The sequence below is a fragment of the Nestor notabilis genome, unplaced genomic scaffold (genome assembly GCF_000696875.1).
Source record: "Nestor notabilis isolate BGI_N333 unplaced genomic scaffold, ASM69687v1 scaffold3202, whole genome shotgun sequence".
Taxonomy (NCBI): Eukaryota; Metazoa; Chordata; class Aves; order Psittaciformes; family Psittacidae; genus Nestor; species Nestor notabilis.
The window spans coordinates 1-21,913 of NW_009917708.1; the positions used below are offsets into that span (position 1 = coordinate 1).

The 21,913-nt window shown below is 38.7% G+C and overlaps 1 protein-coding gene across 1 annotated transcript in view; it reads left to right on the forward strand.

The window, feature by feature from the left end:
• Positions 1-6: 6 nt before the first annotated feature.
• LOC104401697 (biotin--protein ligase-like) overlaps positions 7-21,913 on the forward strand; it is a 42,531-nt gene continuing 20,624 nt past the window's right edge. The window contains exons 1-5 of the mRNA XM_010009364.1: positions 7-41; positions 3,676-3,828; positions 9,790-9,952; positions 12,131-13,071; positions 16,125-16,307. Of these exons, the coding sequence (XP_010007666.1) occupies positions 9,901-9,952; positions 12,131-13,071; positions 16,125-16,307 (1,176 nt within the window). The 5' untranslated portion in view covers positions 7-41; positions 3,676-3,828; positions 9,790-9,900. The remainder of the gene's footprint in view (positions 42-3,675; positions 3,829-9,789; positions 9,953-12,130; positions 13,072-16,124; positions 16,308-21,913) is intronic.

A 21,913-nucleotide genomic window follows, 5' to 3' on the forward strand; every position in this document is an offset into this window, starting at 1 on the left:
TCAGGATAGGGAACAAAGTGTTTTTCACGGACGAGACGCAGGTACCACCTCGCGCCGTGAGGCTGAGGCTTTGGAGGCGCCTCCGCCGGCGCTGCCCGGGGCCGCTCGAACCGGGAAAGAGCCGTGCGGGAAGCGGCCTCCCTTGTTACCGTGGTAACGAGGAGTCGCCTTGCTCAGCGGAGCGGTGTTGCCGCGCCTTGCCCCGCGGCGAGGAGGGAGCTGCGTGTTCCCCGAGGGCTGAGGTGGCGGAGCCCAGGGTGAAAGGGGAGCCCCGGCTGTGGGGTTTGGGGCTGCGTTTTCCCCCTTGCCGTGTGACAGCGAGCTTGTCAGCTGTGGGCTGAGGCTTGTGACTGGCAAAAACAGCAAGTCGTGTAGCTTCGCAGGCCTGTCACAGCCCTGCTTGTCAAGGGGAAGGTCTTGGTAGGAAACCTTAATGCGTCTGTAGTTGTCTCTCTTCAGTACTCGAGAGGTAACTACACTCAGCTTACGGGCTGAGGGGTGCTTTTTACTATGCAAAGTGCAGCTTTGTAAGCACAGCTATGGCAATAGGAGCACTTGGCTAGGAGAACTTGATAGTATTTCCATATTTGTAACACACTTTTACCACATATAAGGCTTTAGTCTAAAAATAAATGCCGTGTTTGTGCACTTACGATTGGTGCTGGACATTTAAACCGGAGCCGAATCTGTAATGGAGTCCGGATTGAGCCTTCGGTTACAGACAACTGCTGTTCCCGATACAGAACGTTGTTTCAAGTGAGGAAAATGACGTGAAAACCACCATCCGTGAAAAATCACGTCTACTTTTTTTCCCAAATGGCCGGGGAGAGAGGAGAGTAGGGTGAGGCTGTGGTAGCCCACGACAGTGGAAAAACACTGTGCATGAACCACGTTTCACTTGCCATCACATGAAGTAAAACTGAAAGTAAGCTTGCTTCTGACTTTCGGGTTTAGAAGCAGAGCTCCTGCCGCACTTCCCACAAATCATGTGAGTAGTTTAATGTTGGATTTGTCTAGTTTTGTTACTAAATAACAGAATTTGTGCGGACAGAAGTCTTCTTGATCTTTCTTTTTTGCTGTGGTTTATATGTGTGTTTGTGGAAATTATTTCAGTGGTGAGCCATTTTACTTAAATGCGTGTAACTGAAATGTATTTATGAAGCATGTTGGCTAAGTGCTACTCTTCAAGAAGCAGAGAAGCTCTTCATAAATTCAATGGGTAAAGAGGATGTTTTCAGTGCAGTGAAAACAAGATCACAAGTGCTTATGGAGTTGGTTCAAAAACAGTGGTTTTGCTATCTAATGAGCAGATTATTTCATACTTCAGAGTGATGGTGACAATCTCAGCATCTCTCACATTAAATAGTTAATTCACATTTTGATAAAGCTCGTTGTCCTGATTTCAGCTGGGATAGAGTTAATTTTCTTCCTGGTAGTTCGTACAGTGCCGTGTACCAAAACATCAGTGTGTTATGATTATTCTCACATTAAATCCAGAACACAGCACTGAACCAGCTACTAGGAAGAAAATTAACTCTATCCCAGCTGAAACCAGGACGCTCGTAAAACCAATGCCAAATAATTGTCCATGTGTTTTAGAGGGGTTTTGCGTTAATTGCCCTGGATTCTTGTTTTGTAAATCAAGTTTCAACTAATTTATGCTGTTCTTTACTCCAATTCTACTCATTTCTGAAATACCTTCTCCTTGGTCCTTGCACAGTAAGCACATTTTTTTTCTGTCTGCAATGTTGTTCATGCAGACTGACTTCATAAGCTTGTCAGTTTATTTGTGTTCACTGGGAGTTGGGAAGCCCTCTAGGGAACTGCAGCTTGGCTTGAATTTTGGTGTAAAGTCAAAGTTGTTATTGAACATGTAGTTGCCTTTTAAATCCATGTACTGAAATTTACCAGTTGCATTTGTCTCTGAGAAACTCTGTAGAATATGCCTGCCATGCTGCACCTTGGTGGTGTGGTGTATAAAGGTTAGCTGCATAAAAGGTAGAGACAGCATCATGGTGGAGCTTTCTAACATCATCTGTGAACACTGTGAAGAGAAAAAGGTTAAGTAGCATGCTTTTTTTGGCTGCTAGGTAGCTATCTAAGTTACTTTGCTTTCTGAGTAGGTATAACAACCTTTTCACTGTTATTGGTGACTGACTTACAATTTATGGCTTGCTGGTATCTTATCTTAAAGTTTTTTGTTTAATCTTTAATCAAATTTGCTACCTAAGATAATATAAAGCTTCAGTCGTTCAGTCCACTTTCCTGTTGAAGGTAGCAATGTTCACTCTTACAGCTTCTGTGCTCCATAAAGCTGGTTGGATTGGCAAACTATCCCCCTAGACTTAATACTGTGCAGTTTCATTTTAGATGTGGGTGATGTTCACATTTCGTGTGCTATAGGGAAATTCTCCTCTTTCCACATAAAATTACTGAGGATGTGCAAAGCATGTGTTTCTAGTATAGTAGTAGCAAAATACCTATTTCTTATGCTTGCCATTTTTAAATTTGCCAGAAAAATTAAGTTCAATGCAATATCTGCATAAAAGTTGATGTCATATAGTATGGGAACAGATTATGTATTGAGAAGTTTTGAGATTCTTAAACCTGTTCTTTGGTCTGCTGATTACAGCTTTTGAGCTTTATTTGCTCCTTTGTGAGGATGAGAGAGAGAACATTTTTATAATTTAATGAAGGAAATGTTTGTCCAGTGGTCTGACGAGGGGATAGACTACCTTATGGGCAAATTTATTTTGAGTGAGTTATTTCTTTGAAGTTACAGTTACATACCGAATGTGTAATTTTGGTGCAAATGCGCAGGGACTTTGTATATACCCTCTCTTTTTATTTCAATTATATTTTTTTTAGAGTTTTTCAAATCCCTTTTTATAGAATTAGTCCTGAGGCTGTATATGTCCACAAAACAGAACTGTCTTTCTATAATTGGCTTTACAAAGTCCTGAAACTTTGTAAATTAGGTCTAAAAATCAGAGCTGTGTAGTATATAGTTCTTGAGTCACTTGTGGCTCACAGTGGGACTGTATGTTTCCTGGAGGGTTGTTAACCCAGGTGGAATGAATGCCATCTGGACTACTGTCCAGTTAGAGGAGCTGTAGTGTCTCTCCAGGCAGGTTGTATCTTGTGACTGCTTTCTCACTCCCTGCCAAGGAGCAGACAGTGCCCTTCAGCCACCAGAAGTGAGGTAGAAGGGCTACGGGTTTGTGTAGTTGGGGATGAAGAGAGAAAGAAGGAAGCAAGAGGCAGGGTGAACTGCTGTGTAAATGAAAGAGGAGGATTGGGTTGAATGAGGGATGCTGCTGGTGGCAAATGGCCCACAAAAGTCACAGCACCAATGGTACAGTGGTCCTGTGGCCCACTCACTTTTGCACGCTTGTAAAGCTGAAAGCTGGAGTCTCAATTAGCTTAGAAGCTTAGGTTGTCACTTTCAGTTTAACTTCTGATATGTTCCTACTTAATCATTCAGACTTTTATCCCTTTTTTTTTTTTTTCTCCTCACAGGGAATGTGAAATGTTTCATGTAAGGCTGAAGGGTCAGATTTGAATTTAGGCTGGGCATAATTTAAAAATAATTTAAAATGAATTGTTAAATCAAATGCTTGCTATACGGACTTATTTTTCTTTCCTTTTTTTTTTTTTCTTTTTTTTTTTTCCCAGTTCCTTGATGACTTGAACAGGTGGAGTCTACTTCTCATTTCTCCTTTTATTTGTCCTGATAAGTTACTTAAAGCAGGACATATAGCTTTTGTGACAGAAAGCATTTCAGCTCAGACAGATAACTTGCAGAAAGTACCTGGCTCTTCGAAAGAGGTAAATAGTTCTCTTTATTTCTTGCATAGAAAGTAGTACAGATGGGTCATTTGGTTGGTATAAATCTAGAACAATTGAAGGTTAAAAAGAAAATCAATGGCAGATAGATTTTGTATGTTTGTATGTTATTGGAAATAAAAAGGTAATATTTTCATTAAAATTAATCACTTTTAATCCTCTACATTTTATGCTTTTTTAGTAGCACATTTCTCTGGCTGTGGATGGGAACTGTAGAATTCCACTGTGACTTTGGGTAAGGCATGTAGGGTTAGATACACTGAACAGAAAGAAAGATGCTTGAGAGCTGTTGTACTAAGGCAGATCAGAAGTCCATTTATATGAGTATCCTGTCTCTGACACTAGCTGAAACAAATGTCTCAAGTAAGAAGCAAGCATATGTTACAATTTCTGAAGAGCTCTTAAAGCCTTCAACAAGTGATGGTGAAAAGTGATAAGTCAAATAGAAGTCTCTCTTGGAACCTTTCTTTCATTGTGATTTATAAATACAAGTTTAAGTATTACACATTTGGGTTATTTCATCAGTCTGTAAAAGTAAGGCCAAAATCAAGCTTTCAATGTTTTAGCTTTTCTATAAAATGCAGTGGGGGAATGGCAATACTTCTTGGTTGGAATTTTGTAAATTGTGTTTGCCTTTTAATGGATAATACTTACAAAATGATTTTGAGATGTCCAAATTTATAATGTAAACTAGTACTGAAATCCTTATGAGAAGCATATTATAAAACATTCATGTCCTGGATGTTCGAAAAATCTAAAAAATGCCTTCTCCACTGCTATATTGAAAGTGTGAAAATGTGGATTTAGAAGATGATGTTCTAAAACTTGAATTACTGAATATATAATATCTCTAAACCAATTAAGCATGAGAATAGTATCCAGACCCTAGCAGAAGTTGCTATGAACGTGAGATAATGTGTCTCTCTCCCCTACATTTTACTGGTTTTCTTACTGGTTTTTTCCTCATATGAGGAATGCTTGCTGCCTAGGTGTCTCAGCCTCGATGCAGGTCTGAAGGAGGAGAAAGGTTGTAACCCAAAGCAAAAGATAAAATTACCTTCCAGGGTGGAAAAATCTTCCAGTGGTACAGGTTGGCCTAATTCCTTCCTACGGCAGTCACTTGTGTGTGCTGTGCATTCTCCTTAGTGAAGAGGGCAGAATGGACCCCGTTGCCTACTGAAAAGAGGAGAGATGGAAAGACGTGTATAGTAGGATATTTCTGGGTGGGCAGTAATAAAACATTTGGCCTGATCTCTAGAGTACCATAAAATCCATGGAGCCCACACGTTAAATGGGCTTTGCCACTAGCTGGGACCACCACATGGGGCCAATCCATAAGGTGTCTTCCGCAATGGCCCCTGCTTAGCATCCTAAAGGGCCTCTGCCATCCTTGCTTTCTGACATCAGGTTTCAGGCTCCTTCTTGGAGTTAAAGGAAACTTGTCACATACACAGGTGCTTGCTGCCTGTTTCCCTGGATGAGGAATATGTATTTCCCATCTCACTTGTTCTGCGAGATAATCCAGGAGTCCTCTGCTGCAGTGAACATCAAGAGCAGAGTGGTTGGTAAATAGACTTATCTAACTTGAGCGCAGGAACATAAGGACAGATTGGGAATGGGCACAGTGCCTGGAATCAAATGTTTAATTACCTTCACCCACCATGGGCTCAGTTCTGGCCTCTCAGTTCTAGAACAGAGCACGTTTTTGGAGCATGTTAGACTTTGGCCTCTAGAGGAATGATTATCATATCTAGAGGAATTATTAGCAAAATCATTAGCTCTATGAAGTTCAGAGTGTCAGGACTGGAGGCACTGGAAGCTTTTTGAGAACTCTGAGACCTTTTCTGCTGAAGTGTTCTGACTGTGCTTCCACTGGCTTCATAGTTTCTTCGAGCACACAGGAAGTAGCCACATTAGCTGGTTTGTAAATGTTTTTATTGCCTTTGATACAAGACTGTGGAATCCATCTGGGTGGGCCCTGCTGCTGAGAGACAAATTAAATAGGTTATCTGCTGTGCTCTATATATTGTTTCAGAATGCACCTGGGGCACGCTGGACCAACTCAGAAGAATAAGGGAGGGTTGTTTTAGTTTTTTGGGAGGGAGTTGTTTGTATTTTTTGTTGTTGTTTTTTGGTTTTATGTGTGTGTTTGGGGTTTTTTACTTTTTTGTTGTTTTTTGTTGAAGTTTTGTTTGGGGTTTTGTTTTTGGGGGAAGGACTTGTTTTTGTTTGTTTGTTTGTTTTTTGTAGCAGAGAGGTCCACAAAAACATCTGTGTTGAAGCTCTAGTTTGTTCTTTCAGGGTTTTTTCTTTGGTGGACTTGTTAAATCTTGTTGGTTTTGTTTGCATTTTCTTTAGCATATAAAATGTTTGCATTCCTATGTAGATATAAATAATTAATTTATCAAGCTCAAAAATGATAATCCAGGCAAGAGACCAAACCTGAAGAGGAAAAGGACTGTCGTTCTTTTTTCGTTTGTTCTTCCTCTGTGTACACATCACCTCTAGTGAGGTGCTCTGAATTCTGCTACCTCTGGCCATCAACATAGGTAGTGGCTGTAAGAACAAGTTCCTCCTGTGACCAGGAGAATTTCGAAATAGAAGGCCCTGCAAAGAATAGCTCGTCAGTGACCTGTGACTGGTTTCAACTGTGGTTGAGTATAAATAATTTCTCATCTCTTGCTAAGAGCTGTCCTTTCATTCTGTATTCTGAGAGAATTTTGATGATTTCTAGTCATAGCGGGAAAGCTTGGCCTGTTTCAAAATATTCTCTGAGGATTTTTGTTCTGTTGTGAAGCAAACAGATCATTGCATGAGTGGGATTACAGGTCATATGTCTTGGCAAAAGCCTTACTTTGTGAGGTTCTTCTGTGTATTCACTTTGCTTGTACTGCACAGCAGTAACTACTTGTTGTGGCTTAACCCCACTTGTCAACAAAGTACCTTGCAGTTGCTCCGTCGCTGTCACTCCCCCATGCTCCCCCCAGCAGGATGGGGAGGAGAATTGGGGAAAAAGATAAAACCCATGGAATGAGATAAGAAGTTTAATAATTGAAATAAAATAAGATATAACAAGAATTATAATTAAAAGAGACAACAAAAAGAGAGAGAGGAGTAAAACCCAAGACAGGCAAGTGATGCACAGCACACTTGCTTATTTGCTGATCAGTACACAGCCCAACCCAAGCAGTGATTGGCTTCTCCCAGCCAACTCCCTCCAGTTTCTATACTGAGCATGACATTCTATGGTATGGAATATCCCTTTGGCTAGCTTGGGTCAGCTGTCCTGGCCATATTTCTTCTTGGTTTCTTGTGCCCATCTTCACTGGTGGAGCATGAGAAGCTGAAAAGTCTTTGACTTAGAGTAAGCACTGCTTAACACATTTATGTTTTAATTGTTTCCATGAACATTATTCTAAATACAAAACCCATGACACTATACCAGCCACTAGGAAGAAGATTAACTCCATCCTAGCTGAAACCAGGACACTGCTTTTCACTTGTTAGCCTGACTAATATTTTACTTGGTGCCATGAAAAAATCCCTTGCCCTCCACCACAGAATGTAGCTCAGAGTTATATGCTGAGGAAAATGGAGAAGGAAGCTGGGAATACCTTCCATCTGGAAAGTGATGGTGTTGTCCAGGTCAACACTCAAGGCAACTGGCTAGGGCAATTCTGGCTGGCTTGGTCAGACTTCTCCAGTGACAGTGGGGTGAAGTCTTGAGTGATGCTGCAACTACAGTGATTCATATCTATCGGAGTTTGGTATAACTATCTTCCAGAAGGAGAATTTGTTCTGCTTCAGAAATGGAGAATACTACTGTGCCCAGAAATACATCCTGTAACTTCAGAGCTGATATTTTTTTGTCCTTATAAAAAGGATGTGGAGATGACCTTTTTACTTTTACTAGTTAGTGGTTGTTACCACTGAGTGATCCAGACATTCAGGACCTGAGTGATACATCTGTCATGGATGTGAGGGCTGGCTCTCACCAACTGTGTGTTCTGGCATGTCTGATTGGAAGCTGTTAATTGCTCTTGTGTTACAGAGTTGTAGTCTAACCCATAAGTTAAAGCATGCAGCTGACCTTGTGGTAAACACAAACACACTGCCCATGCACTGTTATCTTTTTCTCTTTTTGAAAATGAGTTTGTTCACTAAGGGTTAGTATAGGTAATGTATCAGAAGATACCCAGCCAGATTTCTTGTGAGGTATCCAGAGGACACATGTATGAGTATAGACTGGATGGTCTTATTTGGACTGTGCTAATCAGAGACTGTCTTCAGGAATGGCTTAGAAAGGAATTGCGGCTGTTAAGGTTATATGAAATCTTTTTCTTCTTGTTCCCTTGGGAAATACTGTAAAGTCAAAAGTTGGAAATAGATTCTTTTGGATGTTATGTAAACCACTTAATGGCAGTAGATAAAAGGGCAAATTTAGCTGATAGTCTAATTCTGAACAACTAAAATACCCAAGAGCTCATCCTCGTTTTGTGCGTTCAAAAGAAGCATTTTTTTCTTACTGTGTTTAATCAGTGTTCCATCCTGTATGTAGTGATGAAAGGGTGAACTTCATGAAGAAGTGCTTTGGTGATGACAGCATCGAAGTGCTGGAGTTGCTATGTGGGAATTGAGCTTTGTCTCCTAGTATTGGAACATATTACATGGCAAAGGCTAATTTTTTTAAGGTTGTGAAAGCAGGTGGTGTCTCTTTATTGTCTCCTTCCCAGGAGAACATTTGGTTTATGTATCCTATAAAGGATAAAGACTGTGGTATCATTCGCAATTTTTACCGAAATTGAGGCCTTACTCAGTTTTTTGTTTTCAGAATTGACACAAATCACTGTGTTTGTAAATTATCTGAATATTGTTTTGTTCGGTAGTGTTGTTTTATAAACATGAGGTTTAAAAGGGGTCACTTTCAGTTATGAGTCTGCCCACAGATTTGTTATCTTTATTGATGTGTCTGCATTTCAGAAGGAAGACAAAACTCTTTTCGCTTTTCTTCCACTTTTGTCTTTTATAGCTGAACTTGTTCTCAAAGACAGTACAGCTGTGTAATTTGGGCTTAACAAACCTTCTTGAAGAAAATAATCTCAAGTATGTGATCTTCACAATGCTTTTTTCCTGGAGAATAGAATTTTTTTGAATGTTCTGTGTTTAGTTATGCTTCTGATAGTCAATGTGTACTTTTATTAAACCCTAGTAGTTTACTTTTGCTCTTTTTATCAGCATTCTTTTTAGTATTTGTGCTGAAAGCCATGTCTTGGAAATAAATGAAAACAGAATTATACTTACAGAACAGGGTAATGCTCCCCTGCCGTTTTGTGTATTACTTGAAGCTTTTATAGACTTGATCTTTGGGAAAGATGTATTTTTACTTCCACTTTGCTATCAACTTGGTGTTGCTTTGTTTACTTCTCTCAGGACTTGTAGCAGGTATTGCTTTCTACATGACCCTTCCTCAGTAGGTTCTTTTGGTTATATTCAGTCTCACATTGACCTTTGTAGTCATGAATGGTGCACTTTCGCACGAGAGGAACTGTCAACTGAAAGCCTTCTCTACTTGCAATGTGTTGTCTCATGATACTGTTAAACACGCTAGTTGATTTAAACACCTCAGGCATCACAGAAAAAAAAGTCTTAAAAGTTATTCTGCCAATTTAGTATTCTATAATCCTAGTAGCTATACTTTTTTTTTAAAGTACTTTCTTTACAATTACTTCCAGTCCTTGGGATTGCCAGTTGTACTGCTTTGGTTTGATAATGTCCCTCTCTTGGCTCTGCCTACTGTTGTGCTGCTTTTAAATAGCCAAATCCTTTGGGAAGGAAGGGCAGTTTTTATTTGCAGTTCATCTTGCAGACTCATAATGCTGTTGGTATTTTGATATTTTTCTGTAACCTTTTCAAATTGAAAAACATGCATATGCTTTATTCTAGATTGTGAAGTGGTCAGACTATTGTTCACCATTGGCCTATAAACCTGGTGAGCCTTACAAGTTAATTGCTGAAGCAAGCATAGATAATTTCAGTAACCTTGGAATAGCATTCATGGAAGACAGGCTTCAAATGGATAATGGAATGGTGCCACACAAGATTGTTTGTAAGTATCTTAATGAGATGTTTTTAATGGTAGAACATGTTTGTTTTAAGACTGTGCATATAGTCTTTGTACCATGCTTTTATTTTGGTACAATGTTTGGTTCCTGTTGTCATTTTGGGCTGTTGATCACTCTGTAGCACTGCTGTATTTTAAACTGAATACTGTCAAATATAGAGATCCTTGAAAAGTTAGACCGCTTTTTGAGTGAGTTGGTTTCTTTACAGATCTTTACATCTTTACAAATGCAACAACAAAAATAACAGAGAAATGGATCAAAACATTTTTGCAATAAACCCCCCTCTTTAACGCTGCGTAAGCTACTGCCAATAGTTAACTGCAGCATTATGAGATCTTTGTTTCATTCACCAGCAGTCTCATTTTTCCTTCCTAGTTGTATCTTCTCAGTTGTGTTGATAAAACTTTGGGTCATGTAGAATAATAAAATAATGATTTTGGCTACAAAAAGAAACTTCTTCTCTGTCCCCAGACTCCCCGAAAAAGGGCAAGGGGGTAGTAGGTTGGTTTGGGGTTTTTTTGTTGGTTGGTTGGTTTGGGTGTTTTTTTGGTTTTGTCTTGGTTTTGGTTTTGGGTGTTGGTTTTTTGGGTTTTTTTTGGTTGGTTTCTGTTTTGTTTTTTATTTTTTGATGTAGATCGTAGTGCATTGGCAGAAGTCAGGGAATGCCAAAATCGAGAACAGCTAGACAGTGTGCAAGAGGGTGGAAATATGCTCACAAATATACGTGGTGTGAAATTTAGTCTGTTGGTGCTGTTCTGCAAAAACATTCATGCAGGAGCAGATGGAAGCTGAGTGTCCCAGTCATTTAATTTTCAGAATGCTTTCTGGCTCATTTTGCCTCAGGTGCTGTGTGCGTGCTAGGAACTGCTCCATTAGAACAGGCTTATGCAGGCTGGGTTGATGGAATAGGATATAGGCTGACGGCTATGAAATTCTCCTGGGCTGTGAAAAAAATTCTTGCTTCACATTTCTGCTCCAAACTAGGCAAAGGGGATATAGTTTCAAGGGAATGCAGGTGTTGTTAAGTGAAGAAAGTGATTAAACTTGGATCTGGTGTTGTGTGTCAGTTGACTGTTTTGTTAATGAAGTTTCTTGCTGAATTTTTTTGAGAAATCAGAAACAAACCCATAGTAAGTTTCTTTGGCTTTATGGGAGTGGAGAGAAAGTCAGTAAGATTTTGCAGACTTTTATTTGAAATATTTTCATGGCTCAGCAGCTGAAAAAAATTACCTTGTGAAAAGTATTTTTTTTTCTTCTCTCCTCTTATTTAGTTTGCTTTGCAAGTTTCACACTGGTAATAATCATCTTTGGCCTTCTTTTCTCACTTCTATTGCTAGAAGTTTTTTATTTTTGCATTTCCATCCTTTTCTGGGGGGAGAAAGAGGAAGGTCTAACAGTTCTTCCTATTTGCTGGTTTTCCCTTGGATTCTCCGCTCCCAAGTCTTGCTATGGTGGGTATGGTATGTCTCCCTTTCTGCACACTGAAAGCTGTTCAGATTTTTTTCATTCCCTTTAACTTGTGCCAAGCTTTTATCTGCAGCCTTCAGCAATGCAAGAGTCATAGTTCAATATCTTCATCTTACCCAATATCATCACTTTATTAGCCTATTTCAAAATAGTTCATTTGAAAATAACAGCAAGCAATTTTTGCACCCTGCCCTCTTTAAGAGATCAGTATTTTTTCCAGAGGTTCTTTCCTTGCTTCGTTTTCCTTTGCTGGGGACAGAGGCACAGGCAAAATAACAAGCTGATAAGTTGATGCATTTCTGGGAACTTCCTCACCTTACCACCCATAGACTATCATTCTGTTAACAGCACATCTGCATTGTGTACAGTACTGGTCATGTTTACCTTTTGTGCAAATATTTTTTGCACTTACAATAAATGTTACTTTGTTTAAATGTGCCCTGTAAGTATCTAGTATTGTGCTCTCAGTCAGACTTTCCTGGAACAAAGAGTCATTAGAGTAAATGACTTGTGTTATGAGTGCAAATTTATTATGTTCTTGGGGGAGAGGGTTAGAATTTGGTGTGTCAAATTCTTGCTGTTATAGGTGATTTGTACTGAAATTAAATATAGATCTTGCCATGGTAGTGATATTCATCATAGCTCTTTTAATATCACTTTTATAACCTGTTTTTCTTATTATTTAACTCTTCCAGCTGTCCATTTACAGGAATCTACTCTGAAGGAGTTGGCAGAGGTAGAACCATCTGTAGAAGAGCAAAGTGTAAGCAGTACACAAATGGATGAAGTAACTCCTGCTGCTACTTTTGGGACTACTCTTAAATCAGGATTAGGAGTAGTGGAGACTACAGGACAAGATGAAGAGGAGAAATCCAAGCTGGAGAAAGAGAGTGAGTCTGAAGATGAATCTAACAGTTTATCTGACAAAGAGATAGATGCTGGAGAACATCATCACTTGCATCTTTCCAGCTGTCATGAATGCCTGCAACTTGAAAACAGTACTATTGAATCAGTCAGATATGCCTCTGCAGAAGACATTCCAGAACTTTCTGATGATTGCAGTAGCACACGGGAAGAGAATGATGGTTGTCTAGCAAGAGGAATTAAGAGAGTAAACCTTTCTGGAAAGCCCCCTAATATATTGATTTATCTTGGCTCTAAAACTGCAAAAGTGGAGTTTGAGCAGGTAAAATCAGTCCTTCAGGAATGCATTGATGTAGACAGCTACACCATCTACCATCTGCATGAGGAACAAGTTCTGAAAGCTCCGTGGGTTGATAATTCAGTGCTGTTGATTATTGCCACAGATGAGCCTATTTCTGAGGAGAACCACAAACAATTTATGAAGTTTTTATCTAAAGGTGGAAAGATTCTAGGGTTTTCTTCATCTTTCACATTTGATGGCATACAAATAAAAAACAAACTGAAGAAGGCTGTTCATGAATTAGTGGTCTCTAAAATGGACAGCACTGAAATTAAGTTAAATCTCTTGGTCAGTGGCTGTATTTTTGAGGAAGTGATGAAAGAAGATACAAGCAAAGTGAAGATACTGAGTCGATTAAATAATGCTGATAAAGATACAGTTATTGTTCATCTATCTTATGGAGACAGTGGAGGAGAAGCCATTCTTTCTCAGGTACTGTGCATACAGAAGCATTAATTTGCTAAAAAAGTTCCCTTGTTCCCATTGCAAGCTCTTGGGGTTGCCTGTCAAGGGCAGGTGTAGATGGATGTCTCAGTGGATGTACAAGGACTCTGCAGAATGTCTTTCACTTGATCTTCAGGAAGCTTAAAGAATGGTAGAGATTTGTCACTGCTGTTTCACTTCCTTCTTTCCACCATGCAGCTGTGCCCATCTAGATCATGCAAGACCACAGTGGGTGGTAGAGAGCAGATTTGCACAGTTAGCAAGCATCTTCAAGCGCAGAGCTATCTTCTGCCTGCTAGAAGTTGTGCAGTGATACAGCTGTGCATATTGCAGATTTTGGGAGGTGGGAAGAGGAAGAGCTGAGTTGGTGGTGGACTTGGGTGAAAGCTTATACTGGCAAGATAAAAGAGAGACATGCTTATGAGAATATGAACTATGGTGAAGCAGAGAGTCAGGAGAGGATGTAAAATAAACCTTGCAAGAAACTTGAAAGATGTCTTTTTTTAAGGTTTAAGGTTATGGTAGCCAGCACTTCTGGAAATCTGACTAGTGAATGAGAAAGTCCCAGCCTTTATTACTCATTGCATGCCATGTCTAGAAAAACTGCTGTCCAATTCTTGCTTGAGCAAGTAACTACACAACAAAGGTTAGTCTCTGACTTCACTGAAACGCCATTGTTGATCTAGGTCTGTTGGTCCTCCTCTTGCTGTAGCATTGCTACCGTTTTCTCAGGTGTATTCTGTTTGCATCTCAGTGTTGTGAATAAAGTGAACCAAGCAATTGGTTTCTTTAGCAGCACTTTGATTAAGGCTAGTTTTTAGATGGATGTTAGGTTCATGATGTTGGCCTTGCTGTTCTGTCATTAAAAAAAACCCAACCCTGTATTCAACTGGAATGTAATTTTTCTATTTATTATCAAAGTTAAAATTCTAAAACTTGGGGTTTTTTTGTAAATCTCAACACCTTTTCTGTCAGTAATATATGCTCTTTTTTTGGGGAGGGTTGTGGGGAGAATTTGGTCTTCTGTAATCCTGCTTTTTTGTTTTCTGAGTCTTCCTTCAAGCTTTAAACTTTTCAGTGTTTAACGTCCTACACCTAACAAATAGTTCAGAGCACCCGGGGGACGGAAGTGGGGGAGTCTAGAATGAGCCAAAATGTTATTCATTCCACTTCATAATAATAATATCCCAGCAAATAGGTACCTCTCCAATGTTGTGGTATTGTGATCTCTGTTAGTAAAACCCCAAACAAAACCAACATCCCCTCAAAAAGTTAAACAACAGATTAAGTTCAAGTGTTCAGAATCTTTTTTGTTGTTGTTACTCTCTGTCTTCTTGGATAATGGGTGAGAAAATTCCATGGATGTGTAAAAGGTAAATGCTGGTCACTGATTATATAAACAGTCACAGATACCTGGCTAATGTTTTGAGTGATAGGAAAACTGATAAGAGGTACCATTAAGTTTAGAAAAGAACTCTATGCTCTATAGTATGTTTCTGCCTGGGTGTATAACCTGTGCTATTAAACTTGGAGAGATTTCAACCATTTCATAGTAAAACTTTTGAAGTCAGCCTGAAGGCATCTTGCACGTTTTGAGCTGGCCTCAGTAGGAGCAGAGGTAAACGTTTTCTTTTTAGCATGGCTGTTCACAATTATATCACTTCCTTTACTGTGTCTTTACTCTGTCTCAGCACACTGAGAAAAGCAGAGCAATTACCAGTGTTTAAGTAGATGAGGAATATCATGGAGACACAGCTGAACAAGCTTTATGGAAGATTCTAGGACCTTTTTTTTACCACTATTTTAGTTACAGGAGAACTTTCTCAGGAGCCCATAACACTCAAATTTAACTGCTCACGTATCAGGTAGCACACGCTCTTCTAGCAATTACGTAATGTAGAAATATTCATCGGGTTTCTTAGAAGTGTTTTTGTCTGTTTATCAGATTAAATCTGCTAGCTTTTTGGAAACTCTGTCATACATAGTAGCATGTTTATAGGTTTATGTAGGAAGCTTTGCCACCCATGTGCTGTGTGCTTGTACTAGAAAATTGATTAGCTACTGTTGCTATCCGTTTCTGCAAGTTCCATGGTGAAACCTGCTTTGCTGTACCGTTTAAATTGATCCTTCTGCTGCAGTAAAACTTAATACTTCAGAGGTTTTCTGCAGAAAAACGGCATTACAGTATAGCTTCAAAAATCAGATTAAAAGGATTAGTGTGTCATTTTATAATTTTAAATGACTTCCAGTCTGGATTTGAAAAGCCTTATTGTTTTCTCTTCAGGGGACTGACAGTGACATCAGCCATTAAATATTCTGTCACAGATGATTTGTTTCCCTGTTTTCTGTTCTTCTCTGTCCCCCCATTTTGGCATATTTCCCTGAATTTCAATAAAGTAGATCAAAGATGAAGAACACGAGTAAACTGTGCAAAATTGGAGAAATTAACAAAGATAATAGCTTGTCATTTTCATTAATATGCATATAGTAGGGTACAAAGGCTTCTAAATATTACAGAATGGTTGAGGCTGGAAGGGACCACTGGAGATCATCTAGTCCAATCTCTCTGTTCAAACAGGGTCACCCAGAGCACGTTACTCAGGGTTGTGTCCACATGGCTCTTGAATATCTCCAGGGAAGGAGACTCCACAACCTCTTTGGGTATCCTATTCCAGTGCTCAGTCACCCTCATAATAAAGTTGTTCTTCCTCATGTTCAGGTGGAACATCCTGTGTTTGAGTTTGTGCTCGTTGCCTTTTGTCCTATTGCTTGGCACCACCAAGAAGAGCCCCATCCTCTTGACACCTTCCCTTCAGTTACTTATACACGTTGATCAGATTCACCCTTCGCCTTCTCTAGGCTGAACAGGCCCAGCTCCATCAGCCTTTCCACTAGTATCTCTGGATAGTGCAGTAGCCACAGGCAGGACAAAGCTGCTTTTGAAAATGTTACACTTACCTCTCTCAGACACTAAAACGTGTAATACCAGCAGCGTTTTTATGTTTTGTTTTTTTTTATTCCGTCTGCACATGTCCTGCCAGGCATACTTGGAACTGGATATCAATTCTATGGATGTCCAAACCGAAGAGGATTTTAATTTGCTTAAGATAAGCAATACCAAGAGATACGAAGTTCTGAAGGAGATCCTGATATCACTTGGACTGAATTGTGAATTAAGTAAAATTCCTATGTTGACACCTATTTACCTTCTCTCTTCTGATGAGGTAAGGCTTCTGCTTACATTTCGGTTATTTGAGATTTACTCTATAAGACAAATTCAGTGTTCGCTTAAGTACGCCTTGTTTCTTATGTGATATATTTACATATGTACTACAGGTAAGCAAAAAGTTTAATTTCTACTCTGTCAGTATTTTGTTACCTGCTAGTAGTAGTTTTGAATTTGACCATGGGAATATTGTGCAGTTAACTTACCAGATATATTTGCTGTATTTCTGTTAAGACCTTTTATGCTTATTTCCATGCTTCTCCAGTATCAAAACATAAGGCTGTGGTAAGCTACAAGAAAGAACTTATTCAAAAGACAAGATTTGGTTTTCTTTTAAAATGAGGTAGAAAGTTCTGTATAGGCTGGCAACAAAAGGTCAAACCAGATTATGGAGAGTGGTGTGCTAGACCAAACCTGAAAGAGCTGAATGAGTAGGGAAGAGTGTGTGTGTAAGAGCTTTATTCCTGAGGATGTTGTAATGTTTCCTGGAAATAGAATAGGTTCTTATAATTCAAATAGTCACCTGACTATTCTGGACTTCTCAATTTGAGACGTTCTCTCGAGGAACTGTGAAGAACATATAAAGCAGTAATCTTAACTTTTTTTTTTTAAGCATGACTTCAAGTACATGAGGACTGCATTATATTGATCTGAAGGGGTGAAAGCACTAGGTTATTAAAAAGCAGCGCAGTCTACTCAGGCTCTTTGCCATTGTTGTTTCCAACCCATATAGCACTGTCAATACTTGCTCTTAGCACACTTGTCTGATTTCTGCTCCCTTTCTGTACCACTCTTACATTAGCACAGAAATACTGATGTCTGTCTTTAGGGGAATTCAACTATAGAAGCTCCTCCTTGGGTGCCTGTTTCCAGCAGTATCAAATACCACATCCTTTTTTGTCTACAGGATTAGTCAATGAACGTGTTGTCATGTAAGTGACATATTACAGCTGAAATGTTTTTTAAATAAATGGTGATTGTTTAGATTTAGATTGTACTTTTCAAAACACTGTTTGTTCGTCTGAAAGGTGATTATTTTGCATTGCACAATTTATAGATTGGGAATATGTGATTTTTATAAGTTTTTAATAGTCAAAGGATCTAGTTTTGAGTGATCACTCAGTAAATGTTGCTTTGGGGTCCTTAATGGGTGTGCAAGGACAGAAACAATACAAAGTTTTTCTTTACTGTGGAGAGGAGGAGGATGTGTGGAACAGGTTGCCCAGAGAACCTGTGGCTGCCCCATCCCTGGAAGTGGTCAAGATCAGGCTGGATGGAGCTTTCAGCAACCTGGTCTTAGTGGAAGGTGTCTGTGCAACCTATTCCAGTGCTGCTGTTCCATTCTATTGATTTTTTAAATTTTTTTCCTGATGTCCAGCCTGCACCTCTCAAGCTGCAGTTTATGGCTGTTGGTATTTTATTGTATTGTCTGGCACTACAAAGTGATATTTAGCTCTGTCATTCTTTTAACTTTCTTAAGTAGTTAGTTACAGGTTGTTATTAAATCACTCTTTAGGCTCCTCTTTGCCAAACTGAATGAACCCAGTTTCCTTATCCTCCTTCTACAGATACGCTGTGTACTTCTAACCCCTTTGTGGGTCCTAGCTATCAATTCCTTGCATAAACTGAAGTATGCTTTCCCAAGACCTAACTGCTGATTCCCTTCTCAGTCTTCCTCCACATTTTGGATTCTTGTGGTTGCTACAGCCAATGCTGCTGTCTGTGGCCAAGTAAGAAACAAGTTCTTCCCTGTCTGTGAGCAGTATGTTCATAGGAATTGGTTATCTATTTGTGTGACAGACGTGAAAACAAAACCCTTTTTGCCTTATATTAAATGTGCTCTGTACAGAAGACCTGTAGTTTATTTAACTCTTCCTTTTTTGTTCTCCTCCTTCACTCTTCTTCCATGATCGTTTCTTTCCTATGCACGTAACAATTTGTATGAATAAAAGAAATCAGCTAATTTCTGTCCAAACTTGCCATCTAGTGGCATATTACAGGGTTGCAGGCCATCTATTAAAGATGTTTTTGCAGTGTATACTGTATAGTTAAAGTTTATACCTGTTTTTCCACAGGTTTGGTTTGGGTTGTTTGTTTTTTTTTATGGTAGTTTTTCTGTGTTGGTGTGTGTAGTTCATTGTTTCAATGTCTTTCACTTTAGCCATTACATGCTTCCAGAATATTGTATGAAAGGAAGTTGCAATGTCTATGTAGAAACTTCCATTATTAATGAGGAGATAACATATTAAACCAAATAATGAATATGTAATAGTTGAGCTAGCGAAAAAGTTGTTTATTTTTCTTCTTATGTCATGTTCTAGAGAGTAACAAGGTACCATAAATGTACCTGACAGGTGCATAATTTCAAGGAAATACTTAAATTTGTTTAAGATCAGAGTGAGTCATGTAGTGCCGGAAATGGATGAAGCAGTTTTGCAAACTTGAGTTCTTTTGGACTCTTCTAATAACTGCATGGAAAGCTTGCCCTGTACAAGTCACTGGGGGTATATTGAATAGTATATTCCTTCCCTCAGAAATTATCCAAGCAATGCTCATTGACGGCAAGTCGTTTTTGGATGATTTTCTTATGCTTCCCTATAACAAGAAATGTCATAATGAGCGAACTAATCATCGAGCAAGCTTGATGCCTTTTTTGCGGTTTCAAAAATGGAAGAATGGCAAACTCTCTTCCTCATGTTTCTTGGAGTTGGCAGTTCAGTAATGATTCCTTATGCCCAAACCAGAGGTTGCATTTGTACCATTGTGTTTAAAATAAAAAATGCTGGTAGACCTAGCTTGATCTGATTTTTCTAATTACTTTTAGAAACTACAAGCTCCTTTGCCTATGTGGAAGAAATAATAATTTGTTTTGCTCTACATTTTCTACTCCATTCAGAAAAAGTATAGGTATCTTCATTTTAAAACTCTTTAAAGTGCTAGTTTGGTTATTTTTTCTTTCTTATCTGTAAGCTTTGATTTACAGTAGAGTTGTACCCTGTTCTGTGTGATTTCCTTGGTTTCTCTTCGCCACCCCCTTTCCTCCTTCATCACTTCAGAACTTTTATCAATCAGACCTATTTTCTGCTACATGAAATAAAACTTCACCTTCATTATATGAATAAGTGGCTTCTCTTGCCTTTTCCTCTGCCTACAATCCCTGAACAATCTGTGTCTTTTTTTCATCATTGTTGCGATGCTGTTTATAATCCCATCAATCTATTATGCTAGTCAGTGTAAACTTGATTACTAAGACTTTCAGACCTTACTGTCTGCTCTCTGGGTCTTGGATGGTGCCTTTTGCAATGACTTTTGAGCTGCTTCTGAGGAGTGGGTTTGATATATTTTTTATTTTTTTTAATTTTTCTTTTTCTTCTCTTCCTTAGGATTCACATTTTGAAGTTTTACTTTCCAGTTTATATGGTTATCGTGTATCTTAAAATCACAGTCTTGGATTAACAGCAGGACCATAAAATATGAGAACTGCCATTATTATGGCTTCAAATTCAGATAAAAGCTCTAATGTCTGAATCGTAAATGATAATGTCCATCTGTTAAAAGGTCCAGATCTTACCATGTAGAATTGTACTAGTCAATCCTCAGCTACTGCTCGCTGCTGTTGGTGTTGAATGATCACTGTCGCAGTATGTGCTTTTTATTCCTCATCTATTTTCTTGTAAATGGAGCATAAGGTAGGGAGCCTGGAAAGTAACAGCACCTGAGGCAATTCTTTCATCACGAGACTTTTTGCATTAAGGCTTGCAAGAATGGTTTGCTTCGGATACTCACATAGGGACATTTTTAATTTTGGTTAACTGGGAAAAATCCGTATTATATTGATACAGTGCTACAACAACAATGAAGGGGCAGTGTTTGAACTAAGAGTGATATAGTATGAAAAGCATATTACTTTTAATAGTTAAATCTGCACAACTTGTTGGTTTTAAATATAATTTTAGAGAAGTACTGATACTGAAACACGCATCTTTTATTTTTCTTTTCGCTTGATCTGATGTAAAGCAGTTAAGCAAATCGTAGACTTTTACATTGTTGTAAAAAGAAAATTCTGTGCCAATGTGGTGGTACAGGGTGAATTCAAAGTGTTGAAACAAATGGTGACCACTGTAAGCCTGTTGTCTGGCACCCATATGTTCAGTGGCAGCTTCAAGCATAGAGATCTGATTTTTTCTGCAGCTTTGCCTTTAAACGCTCAAATATTTACTCTTTCATATTGCCATCTTAAAGGATAATTTTTCAGACAAAAATGCTAGGATTGTATTTTATTGCTGTAAGTTTCAGCATAACATCTTCCAGAGTTCAAAACAAGAATTTGCTCATTGAAGAGTGGGAGAGATTGTTCAGAATAGTGATTATTTCCATTAGGAAGTGTATTATGCCCACACATTTACTGATCTGAAGCCTCAAACTTGACTACTAACTCCTCAAACTGAGTCACTTTTATCAGCCTCTTCTAAATGGGTGGTGGCCAAATGATGAAATGCAGTCAGACTTCATTACTTTGGCTCAGCTAGTAACCATCTTTTAAACAGGACGTTCTTCCAGAATAATAAGCAGTTAATACAAACATATTGGCTGAACCTTGAAGTTGGGGGTTTTAACTCTTGTTTAATCGGGGCAGAAAGAATAATTAAAAAGTGCAACTGAATGTACTTTTTGAATTTCAAGCTTTCCTTTAAAGGACACTTTGAGATACAGAATACTGTGCTTGCAAGGGTTAATGCAGTGTGAAGTCGGCTTTACGTATTTGAATAACTCAGTATAGTACATCAAAAGTCAGTTGAACCAAATTTACGTTTCTTGAACTGCAGTTTTGACTTTGTGATGGCATCGGCTGTTTTTAAATTCCGAATCTATTACGTCAGCAAAGTGAGTATGAAGTTACTTCATACTGACTAAATCTTTCTTTGAGGATGGGAAATTTGAACTCTCAGCTAACACTGTAATGAATCTAGATTTCAGGGTATGTTTGGAGACAATTGTTTCTGAACTATTTCCATGCATATTAATGTGTATTGTAGAACTTGAGATTCAACTATGAAACTTCAGAGTTGTTTTTAAATTTCCAGTGCTGTAATTGGGTGTAGTTATACTGAAATCCCAAAGCCCTATTTTTATTGCTACACAAGTTTTCATGCTTAAAAGTGAACCAAAAAAGTATATGCTACAAAAAAAGGAGACTTGCTAATTTTCTCCTATCATCCTCAAAGCATAAGCATTGTCCCTGCCTTTTTAGCCAGTAGCACAAAAAGCAGGAGTCCTTTGGAAGTGTTTATTCTAGAAGGGAAATTTGCTCTTTGCTGTAGCTCAGAAGTAACCCAAGAGCTGAGAAAAATGTTGAATGAAAAGCACATTACATCTGAAAGGATTCTGTGAGCACTGATAACTGGTGTCTAAATTTTTAACTTTTTTTTTAATGCATTGTGTGTATTATTTCCAATGAAGGGTGCATTGTTGCCAGAAATCTGTCTGCACTTGAAAACTTTGCAAGTTTGTCTCTTGGCTAGGAATGAAAATGTTCTTATGGCAAAGTTGCTTCAGAGAAAAAAAAGTAGATAAAGCAACGTAAATGCATCTGTACCCGTAAAA